General features: G+C 35.7%; 1 protein-coding gene across 1 annotated transcript in view; it reads right to left on the reverse strand.

Annotated features, from left to right (window-relative positions):
- Positions 1–274: 274 nt before the first annotated feature.
- FGF5 (fibroblast growth factor 5) overlaps positions 275–22540 on the reverse strand; it is a 29259-nt gene continuing 6993 nt past the window's right edge. The window contains exons 2-3 of the mRNA XM_006885288.1: positions 20067–20170; positions 275–645 (exon numbers count right to left, since the gene is read on the reverse strand). Coding sequence (XP_006885350.1) covers positions 298–645; positions 20067–20170 — 452 coding nt within the window. The 3' untranslated portion in view covers positions 275–297. The remainder of the gene's footprint in view (positions 646–20066; positions 20171–22540) is intronic.

The following is a 22540-nucleotide window of genomic DNA, read 5'->3' on the forward strand; positions in this document are numbered from 1 at the left end:
AAAAAAAAATGCATAGTCCACACTATTTAACGCTCCAAAACTAAAGAGTTCTATGCAGAGTCCCCTAAGCATGAAACAAACCTCTTACTGAAGTGAAACAATGCTCACCCCATAATAGTACACAGCATTCCAATTAAGTTCCTATTTGAAAATCTTTTCGCTCCAGTCAAACTGAGACAAATAACCTGACTTCAATACAGTGTAGCAGATGCTCTGGTGGAAAAGTTCTTCAGAGCTCTGAAGACACCTGTAGAAACTCCTGAGGAAGAAGAACTTCTCACAAGGACAAACTGAATGTTATCCAAAGCGAAACTTGAGTCTGTATTTCACTGTGTTGGGACTTTTCCTTGGTGCAGAAAGGGGAACCTTTGGCTTGATAGGGTTAGGTGGTTTTTTCTTTTCAGGAACAGTAACTGTGAAAGAAAGTTCTGGCTGCTCCGACTGCTTGAATCTTGGCAAAAAATGAGTAGAAATGTGTTGAGGTTTGACCCGTGGGCTGCAGCCTCGCTTAGCTTTCCCTCTTTTATTCAGAGCCACATACCACTCACGTCCTGTCTTTTCAGTTCTGTGTATCGCTGAGGCATAGGTATTGTAGCTGTTCTCTTGAAATCTCTCCCTGAATTTGCAGTCATCTGTAAATTTGGCCTACAGGGAAGAAAGAGGATACTTAGTAATGGTAAAATTTTCGATCTGTAATAATGTCTGGAACTAAAAGGAAACCCAACATTTCCAACGGCCTCTGACCCTCCTACTCTATCTATCCTGTTCATTTAAAAAAAAAAATACACTGGCATCTTTTAAAGTTGCTTTCAAGTTACTATTTTCCTTTTTTATTCCTACTTTATTCATGCTTGTAACATTTCTTTCTGTTTACTGTGTAATTGGTTGTTATTAGTCGCTGTCTAGTCAGCTCTGACTCATGGTGATTTTATGGATAACAGAATGCAACATTGCCAGGTCCTGTGCCAGGCATCCTCACAGTTCCTGTGCCGTTCTCACAATTATCAATAATACATTTTTAATAATATTTTTTTCGTTGGTGCATATTTTCTCCCCCTTCCTCCTGTCCATCCTCACCCTGCAGCACAATCTTGTTCCAGATTGTTGTCTTACATATCATGCCTAATCATACATTCCTTTCAGACAGTTTTTCCTCTCCTCTGTTTTAATGCAGTGCACATTATCTATCCACTCTTTTCCCAGTCTCTCTTCAACTCCTCCATATCTGTCCTATTCCATAGCAGTGGTTTAAGCAGTAGGTTAAGCAGTGTTTGTCCTTTTGTGACTGAGATCTTACACTCAGCATATCATTTTAATCCATGGTCAAAGTTATTTTGGCAGTCTCTCTCCTTGAAAATTTCCCTTTTCCACTAACCTCTTCTTTGCTAAACATAATTTCCTAGGGATTAATCTTTATTTTTTAAAAAAAAATCACTATTAAGCAAGAAATTTCAATGTGTCCCAAACTGTACAATTTCATGAACTAATTAGCCTTCCTAGGATGGAAGATATTCTAATGTTTTCTACTCTATGCCATTTCATTTTTTCTTATTTTTTTTATTTTTAACATCAAAAACATTTTTTTTTTTTTTCATTATTTCACATTTTCTTCCCCTATCCCATCTCCGCTAGCCCTCCCCACAATACAAGCCTTCTTCCATATTGGGTTTTTTCCCACTTTTCATTAGTTTATTTACAAAATTCTAATACAAATTCCAACAAATTCTTTCAATTTCCCTCAACCACCCCCATCAAATTGTACAATCCAATGATTAATCTCCCTCTCCCCTTGCATATACACATCCCTCTGCTTCCAGCCTCTCCCACCCCTCCTGGATCCTTATACTTCTTCTACAATAATGGTCTTATACAATATTTATCCTTGTGGGACTGAGTTAGTTCACTCAGCATAATGGATTAGTCTCTCTTCATGACTAGGTCCAAGGTAAGCAATACAAAACTTCCTTGCCCTCCTGTATATGAACGTTTTGGCTCAGTTTTTTCATCTTCATCTCATCTCATGCCATGAAGTCAGAACTGACTCCTAACTCACCCTCCTTCGGATTTCTGAGGCTGTAAATGGACAGGAGGAACTTCCCACCTTTCTCCCCCAAAGCCACTGGCAGATCCCATCCACCAGAGAGATGTGGCCTTTGGGTTGGCCATGCAGCTCCTATAGACTACACCAGTGCTACATTCTATGAATCATTTATGTATTATTATTATTATTATTATTATTATTATTTTAGGTTGTTTCATTTAATGACCCAACAATAATGGGTGAAAAATTGCCATAAGAATTATTAATGTACTTAAATGCCATGATTGTTTCAATTTTTTTGTTTTAAAATTCTTTTAAGATACAAAGTTTTTAAAAAATATTTTGGCATTATATATATATATTTCCCTCCTAAGACCCCTCAAAAATAAATACAAACCTATTACTAAGAAATGATCATTGAGTAAAACATGAGCTTGTGTTAATTGGGCTATAGTACCCCTTTGAAACTAGCACATATTTTTCACTGTTATCAATATGATTCATGCTGCTGAGGGAGGTATAGCATATGGCTTTATTAATATTGCACGTGATAGAGTTAATTAAGAAAATGTACGTGTGTGAGTGTGTGTGTGTGTGTGTATTCTCTAGAAACATTTGACATTAGAGTCACTAGATACATTTCAACCAGATTTTGCATGTATGCACCATAACACAGAATATCTGCCCTTAGAATGTTCACTGAATATAGAAAAAGCACACCAGAAAACACCCATCATGATGAAGCTTGAAATTGAAACTATGGCAATGATATACAAAGATTATAACAATAGCATAAACAAAGAACATCTAATACAGTAGGCTGGCAAGGAAAGAGGCGAAGGAAGTCTTCCTGGAGAGGGTGACATTTGAGCTGAATCTTCAAGAATGACTGAACATTAATCAGACAAGTGACAGGAAAAAAAATTCCCAGAGAGCACGGATAAAGTCTTCAAAGGTCAGCATACATCTCAAAATAACTTTGAATAGTTCTGTGTGGCCTCCATGATGGATGTATGTGAGAAGGAACAAGAGAAGAAACTCATAGGTAGACCTGTACCAGTTCTGAAACGATTCAGCTCATCATGTAGAGGAATTGTAAAGATTAAGTGTTAATGCATGTACATGAACATGAAGTCAGACAGACACTACAAAATACTGCTTTTGTAATTGCAATTGAGATCTCATTCACAACCCTTACGCCTATAAGATTATTGTGAATATCAAATACAATATTTCCTAGGGGTGAGATTAGTAAATTCCATCCAATTAAAAAGACAATATAACCTCCAAAGAATAGAAATCTCGGTCCTAGACCAAACTGTTAGGCATCATAATTCTGAGAAGTACCGATCACATAAGGTTGAGAATATCAATAATTTTGTTCACCATATATAAAAATCTGAAAGTTACATACTTTCTAGACCAGACTAAGAGACACTTTATTGTAATATGACATCCCTTTTCCCCTTGCTTTTTCAAACATCACCATATTTTCCTTTGTCATATAGATCACAACACTTCAATTTGAAACTCTAGACTCTTCAACACAATACACACACACACACACACACACACACACACACACACACACACACACAGATACATTTGCAGACAATCTTAGAAAAGTACCAAAGACAGCCCAATCAGAGAACATTAAAGATGGTGCATTCTAATTGTGTATAATAGTTTATCCAAATTCTCTACATTTGGGTGCAAAAGTCCTTTACTGGGGAGCTATGAATCTATGAATTTCTATTTTCTAAAAATCAACTGTTGAGTCTCTACATTTGAGCTCTAAGAGCTTAACATCAGACAATTTAAGAACTACCACCTGTGGAACTCCTTCCAGCCACTTCTAGAACCTACCAGCCTATTGTCTAGGCCAAGTGTGTTATGTTGGTATCACTTTGTTGTCACTGTTGTTGTTGTGCCATCGAGTTGCTTGCAATTCATAGTAATCCTATGTATAAGAACACTGAACCCTGCTCTATCCTGAGCCAACCTTATTGTCTCTGACACACCTACCCCCATTATCCCAGTCACCAAGTCAGTCCATCTTTGATCACATATTAATTATTCCACTATTTTATTAAAAACATGTTCTTTCATGTTAAATGCAGATTTTTTTTCCCTCCGAAGAAGTGTTTAACTCTTAAAGTATTTAAGTGTTCTCCTATTTAATTAGATAGTACTGAAGTATTTTTTTCTGCTACATAAATAGGTAAGTATTTTAGAGATATATGAAGGATTCCATTAAACAGTAGAGGGTATATATATTCAGAGTCATATTTTTCTTTTTAAAACAAAGCTGAATATTTTCATAAGTATGTGCATTCTATTTTGACCTGATTTCTTTCTGTTCTCCTTTCCTTCCCGAGATTCATATTCTAATCTTCCTTCTTAAGTAAAGCTATTCAGAGGATGGCTTTTTAGGCTCTAGATCTTCAAGAACCACCAAACTGTTAGACAAAGTAGAGCTATTTAGAGTTCTAAGGACATACATTCTATGTGCTACCTCTCAGCCATTCCAACCTTGCATGAAAACAAAGAGTAAAGGCAAGCAGATGTTTGAGCTTTGTTAACTGACTTGCAATTCAATGTTTTGTCTGAAGATTCATCTAACTTTGATGGAACAGAACTAGTTGAAATGAATATTTTAGTCGATTATATTTTTCCAATCAGGAGCTCTGATTTCTTCTTGAAGGATCGATCGACTGAATATTCCTGTCAGTATTCTTGATTTTGCCAAAACAAGATGGTGACCCTAAGCAGCATTCTTTTGTCCCTAACATCATTTTGACAGCTCAAGCTCTCAAAAAAATCTATCCCTTGGAGGCTCATTTGCAGAGTCATGAAATAGTACAGGTAGTGATAGTTACATGTAATAAAGTACATACAGAAAGGCAATTTTAAAAAAGATTTTCACTTTATTTTTAAATCTTCTTTGAATTATAAAATGTTCTTATAAATCTTGAAGTAATATAAAATGTAAACATTTTAAATTTGTTATTTTTTATGTCATCAAGGCAATTCCAATTCACAGCAAAGCTATATACAACTTTGTCTAACACTATACCATCCTCACAATCTCAGCTGATGGAGTCATTGCAGTCAAGCCATCTTATTAAGGGTTTACATCTCCTTTCTGACCCTCCCTCCACCTTTCCAAGCATAATATCCTTTCCCAAGGGCTGGCTCTGCCTGACAACATGCCCAAAGTATGTTAAACCAACTGTCATTATCTTTATTTCTAAAGTGAGAAGCACTCCGGCTGCATTCTCTCCAAAGATTTGTCTGTTCTTTTGGAAGTACACCGTGGAACTACATTATTTATCGAGCAAAAGCGAAATTAACATAAACATATTTCTACAGTGTGAAATGTGGAGAGGTGAGTAAACTGTAAATAACTAATGAATCCAGGGTCTTCGTAATCCACAAAACCACACACAAAAAAGTAATCATAAAATGTTTGTAAATAATTCCTTTCTTTGTTTCAAATTCATACTTTCATTAACTTAGCAAATGGGTGCTTACTGGCGGCTTGCCCTTGCCAGGAACTATATTTTTTGCCACTTTTACAATTAAAAGCACTACAGACCTTTAGTGTCCGTGTACTTTGTTGACTTAAATATCTCCATTTTTCTCTAGAACTGCTAAATAATCTTAAAATTATATAAAAAAATTCCTTTTGCCAAATCATGATGGTGAAAGTAAAAAGAAAATACATATTCATTTCTAATAAGCAAACAAATAAAACTTAAACAGACTAAGCTATTTTTACTAGAATATTCATACCACTCAGAGAAGGGAGAACATGCTGCTATTAAATAAAACAAGGTCTTTTTCACTAGAAAAGAAGACTTAGTCTATTTTATATGTCTTCTCAGTCACTGAAAGCCTGGTTTAAGGAAAGGTCAAAGAAAGTAAGGTATTGCTTGTTGTTGTTGTTGTGTGCTGCCAGTTGGAAACAACCCAGAGGCTATTAATAGCACAGGAGGAGATTGCCCATCTTTCTCCTGTGGAGATGCTGGTGGATTTAGACTGCATGCCTTCCAGATTGCAGAGAAACTTCTTACCACTAAGCCACCAGAGCTCCCTTAATTGGAATAAGAATTATTCTGCTTAATTGTCAAGTTAAGATTTACTCAATCAAATAGAAAGTACTCTTTGCATGTATACTGTTAAAGGCCCTTTAAAACCTGTTAACATAGTTTTGTTCATTAGAAAACACGACTATTGAGAATCTTGTATTGTATAAGGAAGCTCTTATGGCCTACTGGGATAATGAGTTATGCTGTCAACCCAGAAGCAAGGTGTTCAAGTCCACCAGCTGCTGATGGGAGAAAGACAGGCAGTCTCCTCCCATGTGATTTATAGCTTCTGAAAACTCAGTGCAGGATCAACCATGAGTCAATTCTGACTTCATGATGATGATGAGATACAATGAGTAATGTGGAGCTTCTTATACTTCCTAAACAACATGCCTCTGGAAATTCTATGAACTTTGAGAAACAGCTATAGTTATAGAAAGGCTTTAGGACTTTTGTTCATAGGGTTGCTATGAGCAGTATTCAATTTGACAATAATCAACAACAACATACCTACGCAAACATACACATATATTCATAAACTAGTTCCCATGTGTGCAACTGTAAAAATATTTATCCTGAATATATTGCTATTATTGCTTCAGGTACCATCAAGTCAACTTTGATTCATAGTGACCCTATGTACAATAGATAGAAACCTTGCCTGGCCCTGTGCCTTCCTCATGATCCCCATTGTACTTATGCCCATTATTGCAGTCACTGTGTTAATGCACCTAGTTGAGGGGTTTTCTCTCCTTTGCTAAACCTCTAGTTTTAAAAACATAATGCTCTTTTTTAAGGACTGGCACTTCTTGACAACACATCCAAAGTGTGTTTCACCATCCTTGCCTCTGCGGAACATGCTGTCCACACTGTTTTAAGATGATGTATTTTATCTTTTGGTAGTCCATAGGGCATCCAATACTCTTCCAACACCACAATTCAAAGGCATCAATTCTTTATTGATTGTCCTTATAAGTTGCCATTACATTGTTATATGCAATTGAGTTGGAACCAACTGATGGCAGAACCTCCAGCTGGTTTTCAGAGTCAGTAAATCACACAGGTGGACACTTCGCATCCATCTTTCTTCCAAGATTCAGTTGGTGAATTTAAACTGTGTACATTTGGGATGGCAACACATCTCCTTTCCCATAGGTCACCGGAATTCCCTATGAGATGTTAATATACACACACATACACCCACACAAACACATATACACACATTGCACACAATACACACACATACTCATATACATAAGAGGAGTATTAGAATGAATTAGAAATAACACCAATATAAACCTTTGCATTTGCCAGATATATTAATTTAAGTATTTCACTTTGTTTTCTCTGATTTGCCTCTTTCTCCTTCATAACTTTAAGTAAAGTAAGAGGGTAAAGCCAAGCTATTCATTGAACGCAAGGGTTTTGAGTCTCACATACTTTGGGCATGTTGCCTGGGAGGGTCTGTTCCTTGGAGAAGGACGTCATTCTTGGAAGGGTGGAGAACAACATAGGAGAGGAAGACCCCAGATGGGATGAATTGATGCAGTAACTGGGGTAATGAGGGTAGGTGTGTCAGAGACAGTGAGATTGGCCTGGGATAGAGCAGGGTTCAGAGCTATTGTGCAAAGGATTGCTATAAGTCATGGCAGACTAGACAGCATATAAGAACAGAAACAAAGTAAAACAGTAATTATAACAATATTGTTGTTATTAGGTGCTGTTAGGTCAACTACAACTCATAGTGACTTTTTTATTACTTTCAGTGAAAATTTAGAGAGGTTTTGGATTTCCATTCATTCATTGTTGCACTTTTCTCCCCGCCAACCCCACCCCCACCCCCAGTTCACTCTTCTCTTCGAAAAGTAAAAGAAAAATTCCTTCATTGGTATACAATGCCCCCACACCTCACCCCCACCCCAACCCCGAGTATTCTCCACTCTGCAACCTTCATTCCGGACTCTTATGATAATCATAATGCCCTATAATATATTGCTTTTAAACTGTTCTCTCCCTCATCCATTTCAACGCAGTATACAGAATTCAGTTTTTCTCATTCTTATCCCAACCCTAATGTCAATCCCATTCTACAGCAGTGGCATTATTCAATGTTTGTCCTTTTTCGACTGAGATATTTCACTTAGCATAATGTTGTCCAGAGTCACCCATTTTGAATAATATTGCATGAGTTCCTTGTTTTTCAATGCAGTGTAGTATTCCATTGTGTGAATATACCACAGCTTCTCTATCCATTCATTTGTTGATGGGCACTTAGGTTGTTTCCAAATCCTTGCTATTGTGAACAAAGCCACAATAAACATGGGTATGCATATATCTGCTTGGATGGCAATTATGGCTTCTTTAGGGTATATTCCCAGTAGTGGAACTGCTGGGTCAAATGGTATTTATATTTGCAACTTTTTGAGAAAGTGTCACACAACTTTCCACAGTGGTTGCACCACTTTACACTTCCAACATAGTGACTTTTAAAACAACAGATTGAAAATCATGTAAAGCTTAGTATTAATAACTGACTTTAAAGAGGTAAAATTATAAACTATAATAAAAACAAACTATAGACTTAATTTCGCTCTAAGAAAAATTTCTCTGCTACAGAATCCTTAACTCTGGTCTCCTATATCTTCCTAGTGTGAGTTGGTTCCTACCTACTTCCATCAGTGGAGTTCCCCTGGACACATGCTGTAAACCAAGTCTGGTTTTTAAAGTGGTACAGGGTATTCTCTGCACGGATACAAATTCTGTGTTGGACAGGAGATGAGAGCCAGATCCTGTTTCAGTCGCTCTCAAGGAGTGTACCCTGGTGCCAAGCAGCTTGTGCCTACCAAAGCTTCCTTCTCCTTTTTACCCTACAAGCATTTTTACACTGTCACAGCAGCAGTAGTTTATGAAATGAATTGTGTCCTCCAACATGAGAGACCCAAGTTTGATTCTTGCCAATGAATCTCATGTGCAGTTACCATCCATCTGCCAGTAGAGGCTTGTGTATTGTTGGGACACTGAACAGGTTTAAGGAACCCTTCCAGACTAAGATGAACTAAAAAGAAATACCTAGTGATGGACTTCAGAAAATCTGCCAATGAAAACTCAATGAATCACAATGGACCTTCTCTCAACTAGTCATAGGGCTGACATACTACTGGGCAGCATTTTGCCCCATTTTTCATGGGATTACATGAATCAAAATTCAACATAACTGTAAATAATGATAACAACAGTAACAACAGCATGGTTAACCATGGCCATGTTTTACTCTGTCTGGAGCATGGCCATATTTTCTCTTGACTGGCACTCAGAGTTTTTTTCATTCTATAACACTATTTCTCCTAATAAACAAATAAGGCTATACATAAACTGACTTTTAACAATTTATCAGCCTGGGCTGGAATAATGATATATACCAACTACAGGGGGGTACTGTCTTTTCTTCAAACTTCAAGAATTACCTTAAAATTACTCAGGAAATGTGTACAAAGACTATGCTTTAGTAAGATTAAGGTAAAACCCTACTATAGTTTATTTAAGCAGCACTCTATGTGCTACTGAGACAGGGAAGGTGAAATCCCATAGGCATTTTCTCTTTGATGATTTTAAAACTCTATTGGTGGGATAGTTTTAAGGAAGGAAATAAAACAAACCCACAATATGAATGAATGAACTATAATGTCAGTGAAGGATGGCACAGAATACAATTTTTAAGAGTCAATAAAAAATACAACTATAAAATTGGGTTACTGTGGGCTTCTAGGTGTTTTGTATTTATTATATGTTATTTCATTCTCAAAACAATCATATGAATATTACTATACAAGTAAAGGAAGAGTGGTTATTCAGTAGGGCAACCTGGTGATATAGTGGTTAAACAGGAAGGCTATTAATAAAAACAGTTGGTAGATCCAACCTACTCCATGAGAGGAAGATATTGCAGTCAGCCTTCAGAAATATTTATCCCCACAGCCTTGGAAACTCTGTAGGGCAGTTTTCCTATGTCCTGTAAGGTCACCTTGAGTCAGAATCAACCCATGATGGTAGTGAGTTTAAATTTTTTTGGTAAAAATTCAGAGGGAGAATTTTCGCCTTCCATGGAAGAAACCAGTTCAGTTTCTAGTCAATTCACCTCTTTCTCAGTGTCCATGGAGGTTAACATTTTTGCTATGATGGTGAGCACGTTTCGGCAGAGATTCTAGACTAAGAAGATTTAGGAAGAAAGGTCTCACAATCTGCTTCTTAAAATCAGATGTTGCGATCAGCCTGGGGGTTATAACTATTGTTCCCATTGAAGCTCCATCTCACATATTTGGGGCACGTGCCTAAGAGGAACCGATCTTTGGAGAAGGATATCATTCTTTGAAGGGTAGAGGGACAGAGCAGGAGAGAAAGACTCTAGATGAGAGGGATTGATAGAGTCACTGGATTAAGTGTGTCAGAGACAGTGAGACTGGTTCAGGACAGGACAGCCTTCAGAGCTATTGTCCATAGAGTAGCTATGAGTCGCAAGCGACTTAATGACACAGAATAACAACTCACAACTGATCTTGGGGATGGTGCTGGACTTATTAGTGTTTAGTTCTATTATTCAGGTAGTTGTTGTGAACAGATTGTCAATTGGGAATTATGGCATAGAAATGATCTAACTAATGAGAAAATATTTAAAAAAATAATATTTTGAAGCTCTTCAGTTATGAGGTACCAGGCAAATTTCATAACTTTAATGTCAGTTTTCCTGATTAAAACTCTTTGTATTACACCATACAAATCAAGGCTATTTTTGTTGTTGTTGTTGTTGTTGTAGTCAGTCAGCCAGTTGTGCTGTCAACGTAAAGGAACATGGTTCAAATCCACTAACTATTTGGCAGGAGAAAGATGGGCATCTCCTTTGATCATCTATGAGTCGGTTCTGAATGGCACATAATAGCAATAGCAATAATAATAATATTTATCCTGGGGTTGTTCTGTGTTAAAAGACTAATGCAAACAAATTTTCACTCCTCAAACCATCAGATAAAACATAATCTCTTTCTTTAAGTAAAAACAGATCATGAAAACCACAAGCCAATTCATCATACCAAAATTTTTTCAGTAAAATACGTTTTTTGTCCAAGCTTATACAGTAAGGGGGAAAGTAGTATTTACTGGAAAAAAGTAGGGCTTGAATTAATAGACATCCAATTTTGCTATGTAAGTTAAAAACTTTTAGAAGGCAAGAGAAATTTCTTTTCACATGTTTTATGTAGCTCATAGTCTTGACTGGCAGCGTGAAGTGCTTAATAAATTATTTTTTAGTGATGGTAATAGCTATTGTCCAAGCCTCCATTTCTAGATTCACTAAACAGGTCCAGTTTTAGGGCTGTCCACTCCTGTTTACTCTGTTCCAGCTCAGGAAGTCCATTCCAGACTCTTAACCCAGGCAAGCTAGTTGGCATTCTCTGAAATCAGGAAAAGAGGATGTTCTGGTATTTGTTTAAATCTGATCAAGCACACATTCCATGCCTATTTCACAAACTCTACAATTGGCTTTCCTTCCAAACACAATCCCCTAAAACTCCAAGAAATTCAAAAAAGTTCACTATATACTTCTTTCTGGATCTTTAAAATAAGCTAAAAAAAGTTGATTCCCACCCCCACTCCATCTTTAGTAGACAATAAGCTATCTTTGTGGAAAAAACCTGTAAGAGTGCATGATAATCATGTTTTTCAGGATTAATAACTTTTAGAGGATAAAAATGCAGAGTAGCGCTCAAAAAAAATAATTGCAAGATTAAGATCTTTGGAAATTCTTGCCTCCTTAAGAATTTGAGCCAGGAAATTTCCCTTTCAAATTCAATCCATGAGACAAAGGAAAATATAGGAGATGAGAAGCTACAGTACGTACAAAAATATGGACCCAGATAAAACAAAATGGGCAATGGTAAGTAGGATTGAGAGATCATCTAAGTATCTGAATAGCCACAGCTGCCTGACTCCCAAAAACCTTCTAAGAGAGAAAATGGGGAATAATCAAATAGCTGCTTGGGAAGAAATAGAAGATTTTTTTTTAATTAAATGCACAATATCCTCCAGACACTACTCTGTTTCACATGTATCAATCTCACTTAAATTTATCAACTTTCCCAATAGTTTGTTGCTTTCAGTTTCCTCCTTTTTTAGATGAGAAATGTTAAGGAACAGAGAACTCTAGTAAGATGACACAGTAAGTCATTAATCTAATGATGCCATCAACCACAATAACAGCAAAAAGTCAAGGGTTCTCAACTCATGCGGACTCCATGTATCAGAGGAGAATTGTGTACCATAAGGTTTTCAATGACTAGTTTTTCAGAAGTAGATTACTAGCTCGTTCTTTTGATGTGTCTCTGGGTTCCCTTGAACCTCCAATCTCTGGTTAGCAATCAAGCTCATTAACCGTCTGCACACTCAGGAACTCCCTTACCACTTCAAGGAGGCTTTTTACCCTTCTAATGGACCCACCTCGGGTAAATCCATCAAGAATGTCCACAGGACTTTCAATCAAAGAAGCCTGTTTGGTTTGGAGGATGGAAGAAGAGGGAACAGGAACAGACAGGCAAGAATGCAGGGAGATGAAAGTCAAAAGAAAGGGGTGCTCAGTTGGGAAGCGTTTAAAAAGAACAAATATTGTACATTGACCCAGTCTAATCCTACAGTTCGTCAGAAGGAAATTATGTATTCCTACAACCAAGGAGTTGCGCACATCTTTATACTTGAGAAAAGTGCTGGAAACATCAGCATGATCGTGATTTTGCTACACAAGTGCTTCTCAGAGTCCAGGATGGTGAAACTTCATCTCATATGCTTTGAGCAAGTTGTCATAAGGGTCTAGTGCTTGGAAAAAGACATCACACTAGGAAAGGTGGAGGGTCAGAGAAAGAAAGAAGACCCTCAACAGACAAAATGGATTAACACAGTGACTGGAACAATGGTTTCAAGCATATCAAAGATTTGAAGATGGTGTAGGATAAGACAAGTTTCAGATCCTTTGTTCATAAGGCCATTATGAGTATGAGTAGCCAACTCTGACAGCACCTAACAAACCAGGAAAGGTTTTAAGGAGAACTGCATGCAGATTAGGGACTCCAAGAAAGCAAGGTGCACTCAGATGCAGAGTTCAAATACAATTTCTTCTATTAAATTAACAAAGTGTGGAAATGAAATCCGCTTAAATCTTGCCTAAATTTAACTGCTCTTGGTTGGTCTCTCTGTTTAACATATTTGTGTCCAAACACCACGGAAGATTTATCATCTGATCATCTGTAAACAAAGCATTTTGTTTCTCTTTTGTAAGTTCTCTAAGCAACTCATCATTATCGTGAATAAAAAATATTTCTGAAAATCTGTGATAGGCCCTTAGTGGACGCATCATTTCTTCTCTAGACTAAAATTAGAAACAAGTTGTTCCTAAAAAAGAGTCAGACATCATAGCTTTTGAAAAATATTATATAACTTGGAAGAGACTGAATAATATTATGCTAAGTGAACTAAGTTGGTCTCATAAGGACAAATACTGCATAAGACCATTATTGTAAAAATAGAAGGATAACTAGTAAAACATGGATGGGGACCCAAGGGAGATGAGAGATAGGAACAGAGGGGTAAGGAGAGGATAGGTAGGGGCTAAACCACAGGGTTCCACACTTTGGTGGGTGGAGAGATGGGGTGCAGGAAATCGGAAGGATGGGCATAGACCTATAAAGATTGGATAATGACAGGCAAGGTCCAATGGTGATTGATTTTTATAAAATATAACGCATAGGAATGATTGTATGAAACACAATATGAATAAAGAATAGTGTGAATCACATGGCTAAGAACTTGGTGAGCAAACCAATATAAAATTAAAAAAGAGAAAGTGTATTGCACTATATAAAAAAAGACAGAACAAGTAATTAAAAAGGAAAGGGGAATTTACAACTTTAACTACAAATCCAAAAGTGTCTACTATAAATCTAAAATTACCTACTTACTTAACTATTAAATAGAGTCTTGCAAACATTCTGAATATACACCACCGTATTAATATTTTAATATTTAATAAAATGTTATATGTACCTATACATGTTATTATAATTTCCATAAAATAGATTAAGACACTGTAACTGGTTCTAATAACAGTATCTTCTTACAATATAACTTGCACCTGCCAAGAAGTTCAGTGTTTAAAGATACACAAAAAAGAAATATTAAAATGATAGTTATGTTAGCTGTGTAACCTTAGGAAAAGAATTTAAAATCTCTAAAATTTCTCATCACCTAATTAACTAATGAAATGTAAGTAAAAGAGATTGTTAAGATCTATGGGAATATATGTACCTGGTACCTAATTTAGGGTATTATATTTCTTAATATAAAAGACAACTTGAAAATCTATAATTATCTACAAATACTTCTCAGTATAAATTAAGCATTATTTTCCAGAATTATATGAGTATTTTTCATTTGTAGATTACATGTACTTTGTAGATAGAACATGAAAGGTAACTTTTAAATATCTCTGCACAATTAGTAATTTAACTCACACACTCACACATACATATATTAACTCAACAAAAAATACCTCTAAAAGTATAAAGGCTTTTTTATTTGTTTATATGATTACTATTTTTGGTAATTTTGTAAAAATAAATACTAAATCAAATAACTATACTTAAAGTTACAAAAATATTTCAGTATGTTTAACTGAAAACTGAAACAAGAATAAAACCATCGGGGAAATAAAACTAATAACTGCTAGGATTAATAATATTTCTAAATTCAGCATTCATAACATTAAATCACTTTATAATTTAATTGTTTCTATCTAAATAAAAGTGCTAATAAAAACTCAGGTAAGAAAAGTGTGTTCTAACAATTGGTTTTAAAAGTATCCACATAATTGTAGGGCTTAATTTTTTATCTACAATTCAGCTCAAAGTCATCAGAATGACTTCTGTATCAAAGAGCTTTGGTGAGTGACAGGAGCAAGACTCGCTTTGTACTGCTTAAAAGTCATTATCCCGTGAAATAACTTTAGCCTGCCAAGATGAGAAAGAATAACAGATGCTGTTTTTGTATTATCTGCATTATTTCAGCCAGTCATCCTTAGACATTTGGGTCAAATTTCTAGAAATTTGTTACTTGCATTTGACAGAGGAATCACATATCCTAACCTCTTAGCTTGACCTTTCTAATTGGCGTCCATTTGTAATACTTCCCTTTCTGTGGCAATTATTCATAAGCTGGCTCGAGTATAGTCTATTTCTTTGCACATAAATCAGAGTGCAAAAATAAAAAAAAGATGATGTTTTACTTAAAACCAACAAGTCAATAAAAGAAAGTTTCTTTATATAATTGTGTGTTGTTTATGATGCTTAGATTTTTGAGACCTTTTATTCTCTAAAACTTTAAAGTAGAATAAACATTTGTTTATTACATTCAGCTGTATTTAATAATTGTCTTCAATCCTATGTGTAATTTTTAATTTTATAAACAAAATTTAATTTTTAGGGCATATGCCACTTTCTCATGATAGTATAGAATTTTCCTCCTAAATTAAATAAGTTTTTAAAAGCAAAAAAAATCAATTCTTTTATGAGAACTATAGTATAATTTTGAAGCAGGAGTGGCATCCACTTCTTAAACAACATGCCTCTGGAAAATCTATGAACTTTGATAAATGATGATAGGTGCAGAAAGGCTTCAAGACTTTTATACATAGGGTCTCTATAAGTTGTACTTAACAGCAATCAACAACAACAATGTAGTATGCTTTCTAGATCATAATAACTCAGGAAACAAATAGGTAGACATTTTACAATTCTTGCAGTGATAACAAGGAATTTAACAGTGATTTATCACTTATTTCAATAAGCTGAAATTTTAAGACATTTCTATGTTTACATTATACTTAATTAAATAAAACTAGATAATAGTAAGCACTTAACAGTATACCAAAGACAGTTCCAAGTGCTTTATATGTATTATATCATCTGTTGTAGTTGTTATGAGCCATTGAGTTGGTACAGACTTAAAGCTGATCCAAAAGTCGGTTTACAGAGGCTGTAAATCACACAAGAGGAGATTGCCCATCATTCTCCCATGCCTGTTATCATTTAGTCTCCAAATAAATTGTAAAAATAGGTCAGTTTCTCATGTCTACTGTAAGAGTTATTAAGATTCTCACCGCTGGGCCTATGGGTAGCATCACGATAGATGGTGAAAAGACTGAGTTTGTTAACAGCTTCAGTTTGCTTGGCTCTACAATCAACACTCTTCGCACCAGCAGCCAGGAAATTAAAAGATGTATTGCATTGGGAAAGTCTGATTTCAGAGATCTCTCCAAAGTACAGAAGAGCAATGATGTTAGTCTAGAGTCTAAGGTGCGCCTGATACAGGTCATGGTCTTTGCAATTCCTTGTTATGCATCAGAAAGCTGGACAATGACGAGAGATCATCGAAGGAGAAATTATACTTTTGAGCTATGCTGCTGGAGAAGAGTATTGGATAGACCATGGACTGCTAGAAGAACAAACAAGTTCATCCCAGAGAGGGTGAAGCCAGGCTGCTCTTTGAAGGCAAGGATTCTGACGCTTCATCTGAAATACTCTGGACATGTTGCAAGGCAGGATCAGTCCTTGGAGAGGGACATCATGCTTGGGAGGGTAGAGGGACAGTGCAAGAGAGGAAGACCTTCAATGAGATGGATTGATTCAGTGACTGGGATAATGAGGATAAGTGTACCAGAGACAATAAGATTGGAACAGAATAGAACAGGGTTTAGGGCTTGTTGTACATAGGATCTCTATGAGTCACAGGCAAGTCAACAGCACATAACACCAACAACCCTCCGATTACAAGGAAAGCTGAAATTGTAAAACTCTTACAAATTAAATCCTCCATGAATTTTCAAAAGTTGTAAGCAGAAATCATTATTATCCAACTGATTGTACTATCTGGTGGCCTGATGGGTAGAAGCTGTGCTGCCAATTCAAAGGTAGGCAGTTCAAGTCTACCAGCATCTCCTCAGGAGAAAGTTGGGCAATCTCCTTCCGTAAATAAGCATTATAGCCTCTGAGAATCCATTAGAGGGTTAGCTAGGAGTTGATAACAATGAAAACATATATTCTAAAAGGAATGAGGTGATACTGTTGTTAAAATGTTTGGTGGCAAAATCAAAAACCGTCTTCAGTTTGAAACCATTTAGCAGCCCTTCTAACATTCTCGGTACCAGTATCAAGGAGCTCAGGAAATGTATTGAACTGTGGAATTTTGTAGTCAGTGACCTCTCCAAATGATTGAAAGGCACTCATGTCAGTTTGAGGACTAAAGTGCACTTGAATAGGTTATGGTTTTCAGGCTGTGCTTCTGAGGACTGGGCAGTGAATAAGAATAAAAGAATTGATAACTTTGAACTGTGGTGTTGGAGAAGAGTGCTGAATATTGCATGAATTGACAAATGAATAAACAGATATGTCTTGGAGAAGGTGCAGCCAGAGTCTTCTTTGGAGGCGAAGATGATGAAGCTTTGTCTCATATAATTTGGAGAGAACATCATGCTTAGGAAAGTGGAGGAACAGCGAAGGAGATGAAGACCTTCAACCAGGGGGGTTGACGCAGTGATTGCAGCAAGTGTCTTGGGTGTGTTAGAGATTGTGAAGATGGCACAGGATAGGAAAGGTTTCAGATCTATTGTTCATAGGGTCTACTCAATTCTACTGAGTCACCGTGAGTTCAAATTAGCTTCATGCCAGTGATTTTTCTTTGTTGTTATTTTTGTTACTTTTTATTTTTTAAATAATTTTAATGAACATTAACAGAGATTTTGACTTTCCATTCATTCATTGCTGTACTTCTCTCCCCGCCCAGCCCTCCCCGCATCCCAGTTCGCTCCTCTCTTTGAAAAGTAAAAGAAACACTCTCTCCCTGGTACACAATGCCCCCGCACCCCTCCCACCGCCCCAAGTACATTCCACTATGCAACCTTAAGTTGCTATTTTAATGCACTTTGAAAGTTGGAAAAGTATAACCTCCATTAATGAATAACAGTTAAAGGAAACAAAAATTAAAGTACTAACATTAAAAAATAATTCACTTTTTCAAATATACTAAGGTGAAATTACTTGGTACCCTACAGAAAAATTGCAAATGTCTTTGAGATGTGTTTCAAGAATAGTAAAAATCATCGAAAAGTCAACGAGTGACGGAAACTAGACTGGAAGGGTTTTATTCTCTTTAAGACGCTCTAACACTTCCAGATAGTGTCATTTTCCAAATGATCAATAATTTGGAAATGCTTTTCAAACTGTATCAATAACATTAAGAACATTTTAAAAATACAAAATTAGCTCTCCTGGACCCTCGCTTCCAATATGACGAAGAAAAGGAGAAATAACGGTCGTGCCAAAAAGGGCCACAGCCACGTGCAGCCTATTCGCTGCACAAACAGTCCGCTGCCTGCCCAAGGCAAGGCAATTAAGAAGCTGTAATTCAAAATACAGTAGAAGCAGCTACCGATAGGGACATTTCAGAAGCCAGTGTCTTCGACACATAGGTGCTTCCAAAGCTCTATGTGAATCTGCACTACAGTCTGAGCTGTGCCATTCACAGCAAGGAGGTGAGGAACAGTTCTCAGGAAGCCTGGAAGGACAGAGCATCTCCACCCAGATCTGGACCTGTAGGTGCTGCCATGACCACCACCAAAGGCCACATAAGGATTTGATTCCTTAAAGGCAGAAGAAAAAAACTCGTCTGAAAATAAAGTGGAAATTATACTTTTAAAACATTCAAAATTACTTTTCCATTGTTTTAAACAGTAATCTTTTAAAATCTTTTATTTTATGTAATAAATTACGTTCCCATTTAACAATTTTTGTGCAATTTGTCCCATGACGTTGGTTACATTTTTTCAAAATGTGTCAACATTCTCATTATTTCCATTCTTAATGTTGTGTTTCCGTAAATCTAGTTTCCCGTATTAGTTTTATAGTAAATGTTGACTGTTTAGTCTCACATTGCTGAGAAGTAATTCTTGTAAGGCACTTAATCATTAAAGTCACAACAACAACAAATGTGGCCGTATTCAAAGGGCAGCTCGTGAAGACAATGCAATATGTTAAAATGAAATGTGCAAAGAGCTGAAGTTGGAAAAAGAAAAGGGCCAAACTCACTCAGTGTTTCTTTTTGTTGTTTAAATAATTTTTTTATTCTTAAGAAGTTTGGCAAGTTTTCACTGGTGTGTTTTCTCCATACTTATTAATATGAAAATGTATCACTTAAATACTATGTTTTGTATTATTAATAGTTTATAGGAATTAAATAAGAATTTTATTAAGTACCAAAGCAAAACTCACTGCTCAATTCTATCAAGTTGATTCTGGCTCATAACAACTCAAAGACAGGATAGAACTGTCCCGCATGGGTTTCCAAGGTTCCCAAAGCTTTACATTTTTACAGAAGCAGGTTGTCACTTCGTCTTCCTGCGGGGCAGCTATTGGGTTCAAACTGTTGACCCTTATCATCACCTGCCGAGCGCTTTAGCTACTGAGGCATCAGGACTGCTCCATTAAGCAAAAACACAAAATCACCATCGAAAACACATAAATTTCAAATCTGATAGGTTATTTCACAATATTATTTCATTGGCTGGTCCCTATTTAAGAAAGAATTACAATCTCTTTCAAAATGCAATTTCCAAATAGACTTGCCCTTGAAGTTTTTGTAGATTCTATAAGATCGTGACAAGAAAATAAAACACTTGATTACTTACAAGAAACACATAAAATGATATTGGTTAAGTAAACATAATTTTTTAATGTTTCTCTGGGAAAGTTGTCTGTCCTCTCTACCAGTTTGGAATATCATTCATTCTATTTTAAAAATATAAAATGTCTGTTAAGTTGTCAACAAATAAAAGTGGTTCTACTTACACTTGCATGGAGTTTTCCTTTTTTTGACATCGCTAAAAATTTGTTGCTGAAAACTCCTCGTATTCCTACAATCCCCTGAGACACAGCAAATATTTCCAAAATACCTAGGATGACAGAAATCCCAAAATAAAACACAGACTCTTCTATGTACTATTGTGAGGATTTACATTCCCACATAGATTCTTTCCATAGTGTATTACTGAGAATTTTTCAAATTGTAGTATGCAACATCTTTGTTTTTCATGGCATTCACTGTGTTAAAAAATAAGCTAGTGATTCAACGTTCATTTAAAAGATTATTTCCAGATTCAAAGATTTGGTACTGTTTCACCAGTGGTCCTATATTTCCTTACAAATAAAAAATAAACTGCTATTAGTGCACATTGTTTGACAAGGAAATATCTGTAAGCTTTTAAGGAAATGAAAAGATAATTTGGTGCATGCATTTAAAAAAAATTGTCATCTATGATTTTTCTGTAAAATGTCATTTTCTACTTTTCACACCAAGGCCTAAAAAGTGTATATTCAAAATTAATTCTTGAATGCCTTGAGAATAGTACATAGTTACATAAAATAAATTCTTCTCAAGTAAAAAATACTACAAGAATTTGAATACCATCCTCAATTAGTGAGCAGTGAATTTTAAGACTATATTTAAAAAAAATCCTGGAAGCATAACAAATAATTTAGGATTATTGGTTCAATGAATTGTTTAATGGAGTATGATTTGGAACATCTTGTATTTTTAATAACTTTCAAAAAAATAAAGAAATATTTTACGATATACTCTTACATTTTATATATCACAATTAGTATTGTCAACTCAATGGCCCTACTCCCATGTCTATTTTGAAATGCCATATCCACTGGATCAAGAAAATCACACATCACTCTTCGTATTTTAAGAAGGAAAAATGAAAAGTCCACATTTAATTGTAATTCAATCTATTTAATATAAATACATTTATAATGCAAATGAATATGTGAAAAACATGTTTTGTTAATTTCTGTCATCAAATTAGAAAAGAGAACAAATGAATACAGTTTATTACAGCTAAAAAGAATTCTGTCCTAGAAAAATGGAAGAAGGGACATTTTAATATTTCATTCTGTAAAAATTTAAACCTATACATATGTCTACTATGTAAGGTTCTGCAGAGGACTTTGTGCTGAATAGAAAAAAAATCACCAGATTTTCTTGATGTGTCAACCTTCTCTGCAGTATTTGAATTTACCAAATACGGGGTTTGAGTCGCAAGCGACTCGACGGCACCTAACAAAAACAACAACAGTGTACACTTATAAAATACTTAAATACCCTCCATGAGATGTATCGTTTCTGTGATTGGGGTGGTGGGAATGAGTGTGTCGGAGAAGGCGCGGTTGACACAGGATAGAGCGGCGGTTAGGGCTCTTGTACTTATAGGGTCGCTATGAGTTGCAAGAGACTCGATGGCACATAACAACAACATATATTAATATTTATGTTGACTGTTTAACAATGTATTATGAAGCCTCTATTTGTGACAATAATTGGTAACTATTATTTTTTTTAAATACTAAAGAAGTTTCTGAAAGAGTATAACAGAAGAGATTGGTTTGCTTTGTTTTGTCTCTCTTATAAATGTTCTCAGTCCGGAGTAAAGAAAATATATTTTAGGGAAACTGCAGCTACCAACTTATTAATAATATTTCTTTAAAAGGGGAGGATTGGGGAAAGAACCACAATCACTTTTGGTAAAAATCTTCTGAAAAATCAGTGTCCCATGAATCCTTTTCAACAAAATGTTATTTACAATAGGTTCTGTTTTGCAAATTATTTGGCTGTAATCTGTACTAAAGGATTTCAAAGACATAGTTAGCATTTACTCAAATAGTAACAAAATACACAGAATGCTTTGGAAAGTTAAGCACACTAAGCAAGAATCTGCCTTGCAATTCTGAAGGCACAGGGTTCGAATTCACCAGGTGCTCTGCGAGAGAAGGATGGGCAATCTTCTCCTGAGCGATTAACTGCCTCTGAAAACCTGCCACAGGGTCAGCTACGGGTCGGTTCTGACTCCACGGTACAACAGTAACAACAGAAGCATGAATTTCTATCAAAATGTCAAGAATGATAAGGAGACTGGCAATAGCAGTTTAGGATATTTTAAATCTGGGATAGGTGATTGTGAATAGTATACATACAAGTGTATTTAAAGAGAAAGAGAGAATAAGAAAAAGTGTATTAGTGTATAGTAATAGATACTACCAAGACACTAGAATTGACAGAAGGGGAGATTTTGCTATACATTTACCTTCAATTTATCCCTCATCCTAGATTGTTTTACATTATATTCTTGCAAAATTGTTTAGTCATGTAAATTACATTAATGAAAAAATACATGGCAGTGTAAAATATAAAACTCTGGTTATATATCTTTACATGTTAACAGTTAAAATAGAACAATGAAAGGGCTCTGTAATATTTGTTT

This window comes from Elephantulus edwardii, unplaced genomic scaffold, assembly GCF_000299155.1.
Source record: "Elephantulus edwardii isolate Elephantulus edwardi_28Jun2011 unplaced genomic scaffold, EleEdw1.0 scaffold00042, whole genome shotgun sequence".
Lineage (NCBI taxonomy): Eukaryota > Metazoa > Chordata > Mammalia > Macroscelidea > Macroscelididae > Elephantulus > Elephantulus edwardii.